At 56.3% G+C, this 14688-nt stretch overlaps 1 protein-coding gene across 23 annotated transcripts in view; it reads right to left on the reverse strand.

Annotated features, from left to right (window-relative positions):
• The window catches only part of EP400 (E1A binding protein p400), a 120493-nt gene that overhangs the window by 2090 nt on the left and 103715 nt on the right, over positions 1 to 14688 (reverse strand). For 20 of the 23 annotated variants that reach the window (XM_070066262.1, XM_070066260.1, XM_070066259.1 and 17 more), the window contains 7 exons: positions 14244 to 14451; positions 13975 to 14162; positions 12092 to 12310; positions 10530 to 10725; positions 10099 to 10223; positions 7143 to 7289; positions 458 to 535 (listed from right to left, as the gene is read on the reverse strand). In XM_070066262.1, coding sequence (XP_069922363.1) covers positions 458 to 535; positions 7143 to 7289; positions 10099 to 10223; positions 10530 to 10725; positions 12092 to 12310; positions 13975 to 14162; positions 14244 to 14451 — 1161 coding nt within the window. The remainder of the gene's footprint in view (positions 1 to 457; positions 536 to 7142; positions 7290 to 10098; positions 10224 to 10529; positions 10726 to 12091; positions 12311 to 13974; positions 14163 to 14243; positions 14452 to 14688) is intronic. The other 3 variants (XM_051837607.2, XM_070066263.1, XM_051837622.2) reach the window with 3 other exon arrangements.

Below are 14688 nucleotides of genomic sequence, written 5' to 3' on the forward strand. Positions count from 1 at the left end.
ACCAGAACCTGGCCCAGGACAGCACAGCACCAAGGCTGGGCCGGACACGCTAGGACCTCTGCACACAGCGCAGTTAGATACTGCGGAGTGGGACTCAGGTTAGGGACTGTCTTTCACGTGTGTTTCGTTCAACTCTGGGAGCCAGGGTGACACTGTACCACAGCACCCAGCCACACCGCAGCAACAGCGGGGCTGCATGCTGGGAGTGGGGCCGCCGCCCTGCCTCAAGCTCATCACTTCTGCGCCCCACAGCCTGGGGGCGGGAGCACAAAGCAGAGCCCTGCCGGCACCGTCCACCCCATGGGGGGCACGCGGGGTCAGACTTTTCCCACGGGGGAAGCAGCCCTGTTTCCCCCAAAGCTAACGCTGTCTGTCTTGTGAAGTCAGCAGGGACTCCTCAGCTCTCCCAGAGACACAGGCGCCCGCCCGCCCGCCGCCATGCGTGCCCGCGTCCTACCTGCTGGGAGGCAGAGGCCACCTGCTGGATGCCGGCCACAGGGCTCTGCTGCTGCACAACTTGAGGAAGCTTTGCAACCTTGGACAAAACAAACCCAAGAAACAAATGCAGATTCAAAGACTGTTCACAAAGAGAATTTCCTTTTTCCTTCTCAGTTCTTGACAAAAGAGAAACGACCACGAGATGCAGGAACAGCTGTAAGGTGAGTGCCCGCCAGCATGAGGGTAAGCGCTCACCTTGGTGGGAAGTAACACTGCCCGCCTGGGCCGCAGTGAGCTGACCACTGCCTGCCTGGGCTGGTGAGCTGACCACTGCCCGCCTGGGCCGCGGTGAGCTGGCCACTGCCCGCCTGGGCCGCAGTGAGCTGACCACTGCCCGCCTGGGCTGTTGAGCTGACCACTGCCCACCTGGGCTGGTGAGCCGCAGCTCAAGACTATTTTTATTTCTGGTTAAGATTTATTTGAGGAAGCTGGCGCCGTGGTGCAAGCTCAGCCCCTGACTGCGATGCTGGGATCCCACATGGGGGCTGGTTCAAGTCCCGGCTGCTCCACTCCGATCCAGCTCCCTGCTAATGCACCTGGGAAAGCAGTGGGAGATGGCCCAAGTGCTTGGGCTCCTGCACCCATGTGAGAGACCCGGATGGAGTTCCAGTCTCCTGGCTTCAGATCAGCCCAGTCCTGCCTGTGGTGGCCATGTGGGGAGTGGAGCAGCAGATGAAATACATGTCTCTTTCCGGTTCTTCCTGTCTCTTTGTAATTCTGCCTATCAAATAAAAGAAATTTTAAAAAAGCTTTTCCACTTCGTATTAGTTTTCTGCAAACATTTCTTCCTCTTGCTGTCCTGTGTCACGCAAGGGTGTGGCTCACGTGTGTGCCACGAGGACTGCCAGGCTCCAGGGAAAAGCAGCAGATCTGCACGGGCTTGTCAAGGGCCCCGTGCAGCCCTCACACAGCCCCGCAGCTCTCTTGGCTCTCAGTTGTACAGCAGGGACAAAAATAGGTCTTGTCCAAGATAATCCCGAGGGAAAGATGCATTTGTAAATTATAGAACTCTAAATAAATGGCAGTTCTTGTTATTAAAATTTAAATTAATCACAAGGCATTTTCTAGTTTAGTGTAACATAAAACATTGTGAACAGGGTTCAGCAAGATAAGTGCCCTGATCTTGTGTGTGAAGAGTAGACAGGGGGCCGGTGCTGTGGCGCAGCGGGTTAACACCCTGGCCTGAAGCGCTGGCATCCCACATGGGCGCCGGTTCTAGTCCTGGCTGCCCCTCTTCCGATCCAGCTCTCTGCTGTGGCCTGGGAAAGCAGAGGAGAATGACCCAAGTGCTCGGGCCCCTGCACCCACGTGGGAGACCTGGAGGAAGCACCTGGCTTCGGATCAGCTCATCTCTGGGCGTTGCAGCCAATGGTTGGAAGACCTCTCTCTTTCTACCTCTCTCTGTAACTCTTTTTCAAATAAATAAAATAAAATCTTAAAAAAAAAAAAAAAAAAAGAGTGGACAGGAAAAAAACCAAGGGCTGCTCAGCTCAGGGTCTGATTCAGGTTCATACTGGACGACCGAGAATATGAGAACATCTTAAACACAAGGCTAAGAAGACCTCTGAACACAACAGCAAACGCGGGAAAGGTGAAAACTGCCAGTTGCAAACTGAAGCAAAGGCAGCAGCAGCAGAGGTGCTCTGGTGCCCAAGGGCATGGCCGCACAGGCGCACACGGGCTGCGGACAGGACAGCCGTCCACCACAAGGCATTTGCTGCCTTTAACCTCAGGGCCAGGGCAGGGGAGAAGCAGGTGCAGGGGTAGAGACCAAACCCAAAGTACCTCACAGGTATGAACGCGTCAAGTCACAGCCTAAAGCGTCCACCTTGACCCCAGGCCACCAAGAATTTCCCAGACAGACTGCAAAGAAAAGTGGCTCCCAGGAAGAAAAGTAACCTAAAGAAAACAGCGGAGACAGCCACGCACAGCCACGCTGTGAGGCCTGGCAAGACCCTGCCAACAAAGGCCAAGCAGATCTGAGAATGTCTGGAAGTGAGAAAGCACGGTGGTCAGTGGGACCCACAGACTGGACAAAGCCTTGCGAGCAAGCTGGAGAGAGCGCAGAGGGCACTTCTGGGGCCGCCACGGAGCAGATGCTGAGACTGGAGGAAAAGAGGGGACGTCTGGTCATTCTGTCAGCCACGGAGATGCCAGCCCCAAATCCCAAGCTAAAGTGCTGTCGTGACGCTGCAGAACACTGAACGCAGGCATGTGGAGCGGCCCGGCCCCTGCTGCTCACCGGCGGCAGGAGCTCTCACGGGCTGGGCAGAGCCATGCTTCAGGAGCAGGCTGAGGCAGCCCCTGCCCGACGTGGGGTGCTCCAAAGAGGACGACCTCGCATGCTAACAGCCAGACACAGCTGGGGCAGAGCAGCACCGCTAAGGGCAGCGGACACGAGCTCTAGGGTCTGGTGAGGCAGGTGCGTGCGTGTGTGCATGGCAGCAGAGGCCACAGCATCCTTGAGTGAAAGAAAGCAGAACGTCAGCCAGGAAGGGAGACAGGAGGAGCAGAGCAGGCCCACACGAAGCGGGAGGAAAACTGCACCCCGTGAGACCTAGACAAAGTGAGCAGACGCTCAGGCAAAGATCAGCGGAGGGACTGGGTGGCAGCAGCACCTGCAGAGACCGGGATGGCTGCCAAGTCAGAGGAGGAAAAAACACCCAGGAAGTTCCACCCAGGGTTGGGAGGGGCTTCCCTGACAGGAGGAGAGACACGGCTTAGACCAACTCCTGGATCACTTCCAAACAGCAAAACTGTAAACTCAGGTTACCTGCAGCCAATACCAAGCCTTTTGATGCTTTAGTCGGAATCAACATGGGAGATTTAAATGGGCCTCTCAGCTGCTAACTCCACAAGGTGACCAATCTGTGGGAGCAGGGACCTGACACAGCACACACAGAAACTTGGCCATGGTGACAGAAGGAGGGAACCGTGTCCCTGCACTGCACACGGCCCTGGAGGACACAGGTTTCAACACAGTTCAAAGACTGAACTGTTGGCCGATGCCGCGGCTCAATAGGCTAATCCTCCACCTAGCGGCGCTGGCACACCGGGTTCTAGTCCCGGTCGCCCCTCTTCCAGGCCAGCTCTCTGCTGTGGCCCGGGAAGGCAGTGGAGGATGGCCCAAGGTGCTTGGGCCCTGCACCCCATGGGAGACCAGGAGAAGCACCTGGCTCCTGGCTTCAGATAAGCGCGGTGCGCTGGCCACAGCGCACCAGCTGTGGCGGCCATTGGAGGGTGACCCAACGGCAAAGGAAGACCTTTCTCTCTGTCTCTCTCTCTCACTATCCACTCCACTCTGCCTGTCAAAAAAAAAAAAAAAAAAAAAAAAAAAAAGACTGAACTGTTTGGGCCTCCTGTGGCAACAGTACAATGAAGGCCCCAAAGAAGGCATTTTAAAATGTCAACAGTAGGGGCCGGGACTGTGGCACAGCAGGTAACGCCCTGGCCTGAAGCGCCGGCATCCCACATGGGCACCAGTTCAAGACCCGGCTGCTCCACTTCCAATCCAGCTCTCTGTTGTGGCCTGGGAAAGCAGCCCTTGAGTCCCTGCACCCGCATGGGAGACCCGGAAGAAACTCTTGGCTCCTGGCTTCGGATCGGCACAGCTCCGGCCGTTTCGGCCAATTGGGGAGTGAACCAGCAGATGGAAAACCTCTCTCTCTCTCTCTCTCTCTGCCTCTCCTCTCTGTGTAACTGCCTTTCAAATAAATAAATCAATCTTTAAAAAAAAAAAAGTCACCAGTAGAGGCTGGTGCTGTGGCGCAGCAAGGTGAGCTGACTCTGGCAGCACTGGCATCCCACATGGGCATTAATTCGAGTCCCGGCTGCTCTACTTCTGACCCAGCTCCCTGCTAATGTGCCTGGGAAAGCAGTGGAGGATGGTCCAAGTGCTTGGGCCCCTGCACCCACAGAGGAGACCCGGACGAAGCTCCTGGCTTCAGCCTGGCCCAGGCCCTTCTGTTGTGCACATCTGGGAAGTGAACCAGTGATGGAAGATCTGCCTCTCCTTCTCTCTGTATTTCTAACTTTCAAATAAATAAATTTAAAAAATCTTAAAAAAAAAAAAAAAAAAAAAAGTTGGGGGCCGGCACTGTGGCATAGCAGGTAAAGCTGCTGTCTGCAGTGCTGGCATCCCATATGGATGCTGGTTCAAGTCCCAGCTGCTCCACTTCCCATACAGCTCTCTGCGATGGCCTGGGGAAGATGACCCAAGTCCTTGGGCCCCTGCACCTGCACAGGAAACCTGGAAGATACTCCTGGCTCCTGGCTTCGGACTGGCGCAGCTCCAGCTGTTGTGGCCAATTGGGGAATGAACCAATAGATGGAAGACCTTGCTCGCTCGCTCTCTGCCTCTCATTCTCTCTCTGAGTAACTTGGACTTTCAGATAAATAAATAAATCTTTTTTTTAAAAAAAGTCAATAGTAAAAGATAACCAAAAACCTCAACTGGAAACTGAGGAACACTTCTGAAATTCAAAACACTTTGACGTGGCAGACAGGGGAAGCAAGTGCAAAGGCAGTGAGACAGGAAGCAGAGGAGAAAGGAGGGGCTAGGACCTGCTCCCGCCAGCCCAGCATCACCGGCTATACTGGGCCAGAGGCAAGGATGCCGCACGGTGTCGGCCACGGGGCCCCGAAGCCTCTCTGAGTCTCCCCTGGAAGCAGAGCAACAGTGCAGGCAGACAGGGACGGGTGGGAGATGGAGAAGCAGACGCGAGCGCAGGCTCAGCCAGGTCAGAGACTCCCACGGAGCAGTCTGAAGGCATCTGGATGTGGCGACCAGACAGCGCGTAGGGCCTGGGACTGAGGAGACACCAGTGAAGGGTGTACAGATGGCTTTTGATTGTTTTTAAAGGTTTATTTGAAAGGCAGAGTTATAGAGAGGAGAGACCGACAGAGAGAGACATCGTGCATCCACTACCCCACTCCTCGAATGGCTGCAACAGCTGGGGGTAGGCCAGGTTCAAACCAGAAGCCAGGAGCTTCTTCTGGGTCTCCCACATGGGAGCAGGGGCCCACGCACTTGCACCATCTTTCACTGCTTTCCCAGGCCACTAGCAGGGAGCTGAAATGGAAGTGGACCCAGGACTTACTTGAACTGGTGCCCATATGGGATGCTGGTGTTGTAGGCTGCAGCTTAACCTGCTGCACCGCAATGCCGGCCCCATAGACAGCTTTTTTTTTTTTTAATATTTATTTTTATTTATTTTAAAGGCAGAGTTACAGAGAAGTAGACACAGAGAGAGAGAGAGGTCTTCCATCCACTGGTTAACTCCCCAAACAGCTGCAATGGTTGGAGCTGAGCTGATCCGAAGCCAGGAGACAGGAGGCTCCCTTTCCCCGTGTCTCCCATGTGGGTGCAGGGGCCCAATCCTTAGCTGCTTTCCCTGGTGCATCAGCAGGGAGGCAGATCGGAAGCGGAGCAGCTGGGACTTAACCAGCGCCCATACGGGAGCTGGCACTGCAGGTCAGGGCTTTAACCCTCTGTGCCTCAGTGCTGGCCCCAGACAGCTTTTAAAGGCAACAAAAACCACCATCACAGCCAAAAAGGAACAAAGATTTGCAGCAAAGTAGGACGGTCTGGAACTTCCTCACTGTGCGCTGCACTCATGGTTGTGTGCTGGGTTGCACTGTGAGGTGGCGACAGGAGGAAAGCAGAGGAAGCAGTCATCACCCACGGAGCCACAACTACATACAAAGGCAGCCGGGAAAGCCTAGGGGAGCAGTGAGACAGCCGCCAGCTGAGAGGTCAGCCTGTTCGCATCTGGAGACCCTGAGTGCTAAGAGCAAGTCTAACCATTAGCTCAAAGGCCTCAAGGAGACTGCAGTAACTGGAGAGAGAGATTATGCTGGAGAATCTGAGCCATGGGTAAGAGCTCAGCTTTGACCTCCGGGATCTGTGCATGCTCCTAAAAGCTCCAGCAGCATTATTTCTGCTGTTCAGACTCTCACATTAACACGGAAGTGCAAGGAGCCAGGGACAGCCTAGACACTCCTGAAGAACTGGCCTCACACACACTGGGTGCCAACGTGTGGCACAGCCTAGCCACAAACACTGCACCGGAGTGGCTGGAGGTGGCAACGTGGATCGTGGAGGAGAACGGACCTTCTCACATATGGTGTGACCAGTAATGGGGTGTGACATGGACACTTTACCCTACTCGGACTTCAGTGTCACACGCAGAACCTTCAAGATTCAGAAGGCAGCGTGGTGAGACACAAGACACCCAACACAACAGACTGCAAGACCACAAAGGACATGAGACCACAGTCCCAGTGGGAGCGGAACTCCAGACTGAGGGCCAAAGGAGCAGAGCCAAGAGGTCTGCAGCGGGTGGAAGTCAGACTCAACTCCCACCGAGGGGAGGCTCCGGCTCCCTCCCTGGTCCAGACGGAGCTCGGAACGTCGGCGCTGCAGGCGAGGACGTGCCCCGCGCTCCTGAGGAAAGCCTGGACCCACACTCTCGCGATTCCACTGCACACGCGTGCGGACACCAGGGATTCATTCACACAGCCCGATAGGCACATGTGGCGTGGTGACACCGTGCCCACAGGGTACCTGCACTGTGCCTCGCTCTTTCAAGGACATCCCCACCTGTACTCACGCGCATTTCATGCAGGAGCGGTGCTGTGCTCACCTGGATCTGGGTCTGCACCTGCTGAGTCCCGGCCAGTTTCTGTGCCTGAGAGATGGGTGTGGTGAGAAACTGGGTTTTCAGGGCTGGCTGGGTGGCGTAGGTGACCTTCTGCTGTGGGCCCTGGGCAGCAATCTGCTGTGCTGTTATCTGGAGAGAGAGGGGCTGCAGGTCAGAGCTGGATAATGATTATGCCCTGGCTCAGACCCCTCTGTGACCACCACCTGGCCTTCACCCCAGGACCCCAGCACCAAAGTAACGTGCTCTGTACAACTCCGGCTCGTGGCCCTGCCTGGTCCCTCTGTTCCATTCTGCTCAGGCACCGAACTTCAGTCTGCTTGGCGCAGCTTGCCAGCCCCTCTCCTGGGCGGCCCTGGCCGGCTCCTCCAGCCCACCTCACACAAGGAGTGTCGCAGACGGCAGCAGGGGCTTCCTGCTTAGTCACAGGCCCAGGACGGCCAGCCTGTGTAGCAGCCTGACACCCTCCATGGCTCCTGGTGAAATCTTCCATTGCTTAAGTGACTGTGCGATCCTACCTTCTCAAATCTGGTCTAAAACTTTGGTAGACACCCAGAAATACTCAGTGCAAGGGATAATAGACTTGGATGCATAATTATAAACATTTTAATAATATATTTATTTATTTGACAGGTAGAGTGAAGGGGCAGGGGAAAGAGACAGAAAGAGATCTCCACTGGCTGGTTCACTCCTCAGATGGCTGCAATGGCTGGGGCTGGGCCTGGCTGAAGCCAGGAGCCGGGAACTCCAGCAGGGTCTCCCACGTGGGTGGAGTGGCCCAAGCACTTGGGTCGTCGCCTGCGGCTTCCCCAGGCACATTAGCACGGAGCTGGCTCGAAGCAGGGCTGCGGGCACTGGGAACCACGGCTCTGATGTGGGATGCTGGGCATTACAGCACCAGTTTAACTCACTGCACCACCATGCAGGCCCAAGTGTTTCACTTTTGCACACTGAATCTAACTTTGAGTTTTCTTTGCAGGAAAATCCAAATACCGCTGAAAAGGCTACACACATGTGGCTCCTCCGTCTGCTCCGCAAGCTGTGAGCACTCGTCAATGACACTTGTTAATGTCTAAGTTTTCTTTTTAAAAGTTTTTTTTAAAGTTACTTCCGTTTTTATTTAGTTATTTCCATTTTATTTGAAAGACAAAGGGGCCGGCCGGTGGCACAGTGAGTAGAGTCGCCACCTGCAACACCGGCATCCACTACGTCCTGGCTGCTCCATTTCTGATCTCGCTCCCTGCTGATGCGCCTGGGAGAGCAGGTGAAGATGGCGCAGTCCTTGCGCCCTGCACCACATGGGAGAACTGGACGAAGCTCCTGGCTTCGATGCGGCCCAGTTCCAGCCACTGTGGCCATTTAGGGAATAAACCAGCTGATGGAAATCTTTCTCTATCTTCTGCTGCTGCCTCTCTGTAACTCTGCCTTTCAAATAAATAAATAAATCTTTAAAAGAAAGGCAACAAGAGTAAGATACAGACAGACATCTCCCATCCAGCGGTTCAACCCCAAATGCCCACAACAGATGCAGCTAGGCCAGGCTGAAGCCAGGAGCCAGGGACTCACCCCAGGCACTCCAATGTGGGACACTGACGTCCCAGGTGGCAGCTTGGCTGCTTGCACCCTGTGGCTGCTGCAGGTTTTCCACAATGTGAAAAGGTAGGTCAGCACTTCAGCTGAGGCCTGCCCACCACTCCTGCGGTGTGGCCCCGCCTCAGGTTTCCCAGAGCACACTGTGTTAGTGCTGGTGCCCTGAGGGTCTGTGGACCAGACAAGAGGCTGAACACGCACCTGCCAGGCCTTCCTTCCTAGGAGCCTCTAGCACCCACAGGGGCCCTGTGCTGGCCGCCCTGCCCCGGAGGTGCCAAGCCAGGCACTGTGGGAAGGGCTGGGAGGCGGTTCTGAGCACCAGTGTTCTCCTTGTTCCACCTGCCCACCTCCTGGTCACACATGACCATTCTCCACCCACACTTCCCTGGGACACTGTGGCACTGTGTGAGGAAGTCAGGTGTGTCTGAAGGGCACCTGTGATGCAATGGAGCCCCCATGTCCTTGCAATGCTGATCCCCTCCTGCCAATCACCCCCCCTTGGCACTGGGGTCTCTGAGCACTCACGGCTCACGCTCTTCCCTCCCCCGACGTTTCCCACAACAGCTCTGCTTCCAGCTTTCTGCCACGCTGTGCGCACGAGGCATGCACCGGCCGGACACTGTAGACCCTGCACGAGGTGGCAGCCACCCAGCATGGTGCTGGGCCCCGGACTCCAGGGTCGCAGTGGCGCCAGCCCCTCAGCCCCTCATCCTGTCTTCTTCCTCTGTGCCTCAGTCTCCTCAAACTCATCCGCTCCAACCTGAGGACAAGCACTGGAGTCCTGTGGAGCTCCCCGTGAGTGCTGAGCGATCAGAGAGCAGCACGAGCAGCTGGGACCCCGTGCCTGCCACTCCTACTTCAGACTGTGTGCTGCGCTGCAGGTGCCAACTCAAGGCCAGCTACGAGCGCAGGGCCAGCTTCATGCCAACTCTGTGTGCACGGCACGGGCCTTGCTCAGCAGAGGCTTCCGCCGAGGCCTCCCCCACTCCCTCATGCTTCCCCGCACACCTACGTGTGCTTCTTGCTTGGATGCCAACCAGGCAGTGCCCTGGCCTGGACCAGGACTCCAGGGGGCCACACACTGTAAGCCGCCTCTGCTTCCCAGAGCCCCTCGTGCAGTCCCACATCCTGTATTCCGTCTCATGCCCAGCCATTACAGATGCCCCCAGAGCCTCATCCCCAGACCACTGTCACATCACAGGAAGAGAGGAGAAAGCAGGACAGCACTGACCACACCAGCAGCCACCCAGAAGCCTTCTTCCCCATCTACTCAGGACCTCCCTCTGGCAGCCAACTCTCACCTCAGCGACAGCCACATGGAGACGGGACCCTCAGTGGGACCCACACCTACCTTCTGCTGGACGGCGGCTGGGCCCTGGGCAACCTGGGGCTGGAGGGCCTTCTGCTGCTGGACGGCCTGCTGCTTGAGCTTCAGCAGCTGCTGCACGTGCACAGGCTGCGCCACGACGGTCTGCCCTGCAGCAGCGAGGGGCCAGTCAGCCCCACGCCAGCTCTGCTCCAAGAGCTGCCAGTGAGGAAGCCACCCCCCAAGCACACTGACAAGTAAGTGAAGATGTGCAAGGTTTGGAACGTTAAGGATTAAACTGAGGGACAGACTCTGTCACTGGAAACCTCGGAGAGGCACTGCTTCTAAAGCAGAAGCCCACAGCATGAGACAGGGGTCAGGGAGAGGACACAGCAAAGGTGGTGGCACTTGTACCCAGCAGGACTCATAAAGCGGGAGCAGCCCAGGAAGGAGCAGCGGGGGCTGGGACGCGGCACCTGCTGCTTTCTGCGGCTGCCCGATGGCCACGCTGATGCCCGCCACGTTCATGGGCAGGGTGGTGACTCCCGGCGAGGAGACCACGGCCGCTGGGACGGACACCACCGGCGGCTTCGCCAAGGCCACCTGGGCCGGCTGGGGCGTCTGGGTCTGCATCTGCCCTTGCGCCTGCAGCTGAGAAGTGGGAACCCGGGTCTAAACAGTGAAAATAACAGGAGAGTCCAGAGACATTCAGGACACGGTGTGTCTGCAAACATTTCTCCACAAGAGGTCAAGTCACGAGACAGTTCACAAACACTGACAAACCCGAGATGCTGGCAATGGGGCTACAGGAAAACTCGGCAGCTCATGCGCTGCAGGGAGACCCAGTGTCTCAGGCCTCTCACCACACCCGGGGTGCTGCTGCACCACCTCAAGCTAACGGGTTGGGGAGTTGCGCTCATGTGTGACACTCAGCCTCCAGGCCTCTCCAGGAGCAGCCTGCTGCCCACTCCCACCCAAACCTCCATTGCAGGACGCTGCCTCCTACCTCCCCATCACACTACACTTCCAAAATGGAAAATGGAAAGGAGCCTATTTTTATGTGCACAGGTTACTTGTGGAAAGGAAAGGGGGAAGATCACCCACGCACAAACGTCACAACGGCTCTTAGCCCGGAGGCCCTGCTCCCATCCATGTGGCCATGGTGGCAGCACGTAAAACGTGGCGGATCATGGGTGCCTGCACAGTGACCACCTTCCAGAGCTGTCTCACGCCCACTGCATGGACGCTCTGGGTGCTCAGCGAGGCTCTGGGCAACAGGCACTGAGCCCCACACCGTCCCCAGAACCTGTGCATTTGCTGCGGGAGCAGCGTTGCTGCCTCTCCAGGGCAGGGCCGAGGTGTGCGCACCTTCACAGTCCTCACGGCCAGTGCCCAGATCCTGGCCAGGGCCGGGCTCCCTTCCCTCCGAACGCTCATTTCCTGTGAACACAGCCCTGAGGCCCTTGCCAGAGATCTCCAGGGAAGGACTGAGAAACAGCCCTGACACCCAGTGAGCTGCAGTGGACCAGAGCAGGATCTGGGCCCCCACTCAGCTTGCCTGTCAGTTTCTTCGCCTGTTCTCCCTGCTGTGAAGTGATCGCCAGCACTGGGCCAGTTGACAGACACAGGGCCCTGGGGCAGTGCACAGCTCAGGCGAGTCTCCAGGATGGAGGCTGTCACTGCCTGATACCCACCCCAAAAATTGTTTTCCTTTGCTTCTTGTCCTTGTTCCAGCTCCCAAAGTCCCCAAATGCTCTCCCTGCCTCCCAAGAGGCTCCAGCAGCTGACGGCACTGGCTTCAGTCCCACCTACCCCTCACCCACACACAGTGTCTGACCCGCCTGTCACACGCTCCCTCGTCTACACTGTTGCAGCTAAGAAACCCGGGGGCAATCGTTTCTGGGAGGTATTGCTGGGTCAGAGTTCGGGTCTCGCGCTTCACTTGTAGGTCCATGACAGCTGAAGCCCACAGACAGAGCTCAGCCAAGACGGGAAAAGACATTGCTTTTGGAAAATAAACCCATAAACTACAACTTACAAGCCGGGCCACCTGGAGGTTGGCCACCGTGGTGCCTGTGAGCAGCGCTCCGGGCCGTGGAGCCGTGACTGTGGTGAGCTGCGGGCTCTGCTGCTGTGGGGGCTGTGGCGGCTGCACTTGCACCTGGGCTGTGGGCTGCGGGGGTCCTGGCTGGGCCTGTGGCGGTGGGGGCTGCGGGGGCAGCTGCAGCTTCTGCTTCTGCATTTTGATGATGTGTTCCTAAAACCCAAAGAAAAAACACTGTCTGCACATTACCCAGCCCTCACCCTTTACACTGAATGTCTTCCTTTCTGTGAGGCACTCAGACCTGCTCCAGTGCAGACAGCAAACCACCCCTAAGCCCTCCCAGCGTCTCATCAGTGCTAGTGACAGGTTAGTACGGGCAGAACTGCTAAGGTCCCATCGCTCATGGCACTCTCCATCGACAGCACCACGGCTAGCACTGCGGGACAGCAGGTGAAGCCGCCTCCTGCAGTGCCTGGGAGAGCAGCGGAAGATGGCCCGAGTGCCTGCGCGCCTGCAACCACATGGGAGATCTGAATGGAGTTCCAGGTTCCCAGGTTCGGCCTAGCCCAGCCCTGGTTATTGTGACCATCTGGGGAGTGAGCCAGCAGATGGAGGATCTCTCTCCCTCCTGCCATCATTCAAATAACTTAAAAAATTCCTAAAAAATAAATCTATAACACCATTAAATGTATTAATAACTTAATAATAAACAGTTTATGCATTACATCGTTAAAAGAAGTAAAAATATGGAGACACCAGGATACTAAGTTCAGGAAGTGTTTTAAGAAATAAACGGTCCAGAGAACTCACACTAAACTGCTCATGACTCCCAATGCCTCTTGAAAACAACACTGACACTGGCTCAGAGGGGTCGATGAGGAGTACAGGAACGTGTAGGGGTGGATAGGTCAAGGTCTGGGCTGCTGCCCACCCCGAGAGTAGGAAACACACCCAATTGGAAAAGGAGTTCAGGCCCAGCTCTGTGCATCCGTCAGCCCACCTTTACTGAGCCCGGGAACAGGTTAGCCCTGGGCAGTCCCATGCAGCAACCACAGTGGTCAGTGGGCCCTAAAACAGATGCAGGGACACAGGGGGATCCTCATGGTTTCTCTGCTGCAAGTTTCTCTCAATAACTACACGCAGCTGGCTAGTGGCCACTACACCAGGGCACACAACTGTAACCGTTTCTCCAAAGGAACGAGGCAGGCCCAGCGGTGGCTACAAGACCACTGAGAAGGCACCAACCATTCTGAAGAAAAAGAAGACAGGCCTCAGAGGGGACATGGGACATGGCCCAGCTCTGGAAGGACCCCTCCGGCCCTCTCTGTCTGAGAAAGAACAGGCTCAGGCCCAGCTGCTAGCTGGGAATTCAGAAAAGCACCTTGTTTTTTCACTGTGTGTGCTGTTCTGGTTACTTCCTACTGATAACTTTCCATTTACAACAGTGATATGATACAACCTGTCCTTTTTAAACAAATATGCTTCAGTGAGTGACAGCAGGAGAGGTGTCCAACGGGTCAAATCAGGATGGCCACTCACATGACCAGCTTTCAAACAGTGCTGCAAGTGCAATATCCCTTAAACAAAATCGTTTCTGCTACTTGGCCTCCTGACACCGTGGGCAACTTTCTCACCAGCATTCTCTGGTCAGGAATGGACCAAGGGGACCCCCTGGTCCTCTCTGGTGAATGACCTGCTGTGTACAATACTCAAGAAAGCTAACCAGAGGGCCCCTGCATAGAGTCCCACGGAAACATAACACATCACCTCCTAACTGAAGACAAAGCTTGTTCACAATACCCCTCGACGTGCACTACCCAGCACTGCACAGCTCCTGTGCAGGTGGGTCTGCTTTCGACTTTCTGGGAAATGCTCACCGGTGCCAATTTGCCCACGGCTTTGATCTGTGCAGGGGACTGGGTCTGGCCCTGCATCTGCGGAACCTGCACCTGGGAGGCCTGCTGCTGCTGCTGCTGCTGCTGCTGCTGCTGTTGCTGCTGCTGCTGCCTCAGGAGCTGGAAATGTGCCGGTGTGATGGTCTTTCCTGGAAGCTGAACCCCTGTGGCTGTGAAGGGATTTGCGTCAGGTGTCCACTCAGGCTCTCACAGTGGGCAGAGACAGAGGCCAACGCCAGGCATGCTTATACCTTGGGACACCTGCGTCACCAGAGACCGTGCTGGGGTCTGCACCGGGGTCAGGTTGGTGGTGACCACAGCTGAGGCTGTCACTGAAGTGACAGCTCGAACACCCTGAGTTGTTGTCATGGATACCAGGTCGGTGGTGGCTGTGGCTGGGGAGCCAACTGCTCGTGGCTGGGTGTGAACCACCTGGGCAGGAGCAGAACCTCCAGTTGCCTACGAAAAGCAAACATATAAATGTATCAAAGTCCCTGCTCCTCCGACGTGACAGGAAACAAAGTGTGCCAGACGCACATCCTGCATCAGTCTCTGGTCAGGGTGCGTGAGTGCCAAGAGTGTACCTGGGGCACTCAGCCATGTCTTCCTGCAGCAGGTCAGGTTGCCCACAGAGGAGCGACGCTTCCAGATGAAGAGGCTGTCTGGCCCAGGGAGTATCTCGAATTCCTAACTGTC

Source organism: Oryctolagus cuniculus, chromosome 21 (assembly GCF_964237555.1).
Source record: "Oryctolagus cuniculus chromosome 21, mOryCun1.1, whole genome shotgun sequence".
Taxonomy (NCBI): domain Eukaryota; kingdom Metazoa; phylum Chordata; class Mammalia; order Lagomorpha; family Leporidae; genus Oryctolagus; species Oryctolagus cuniculus.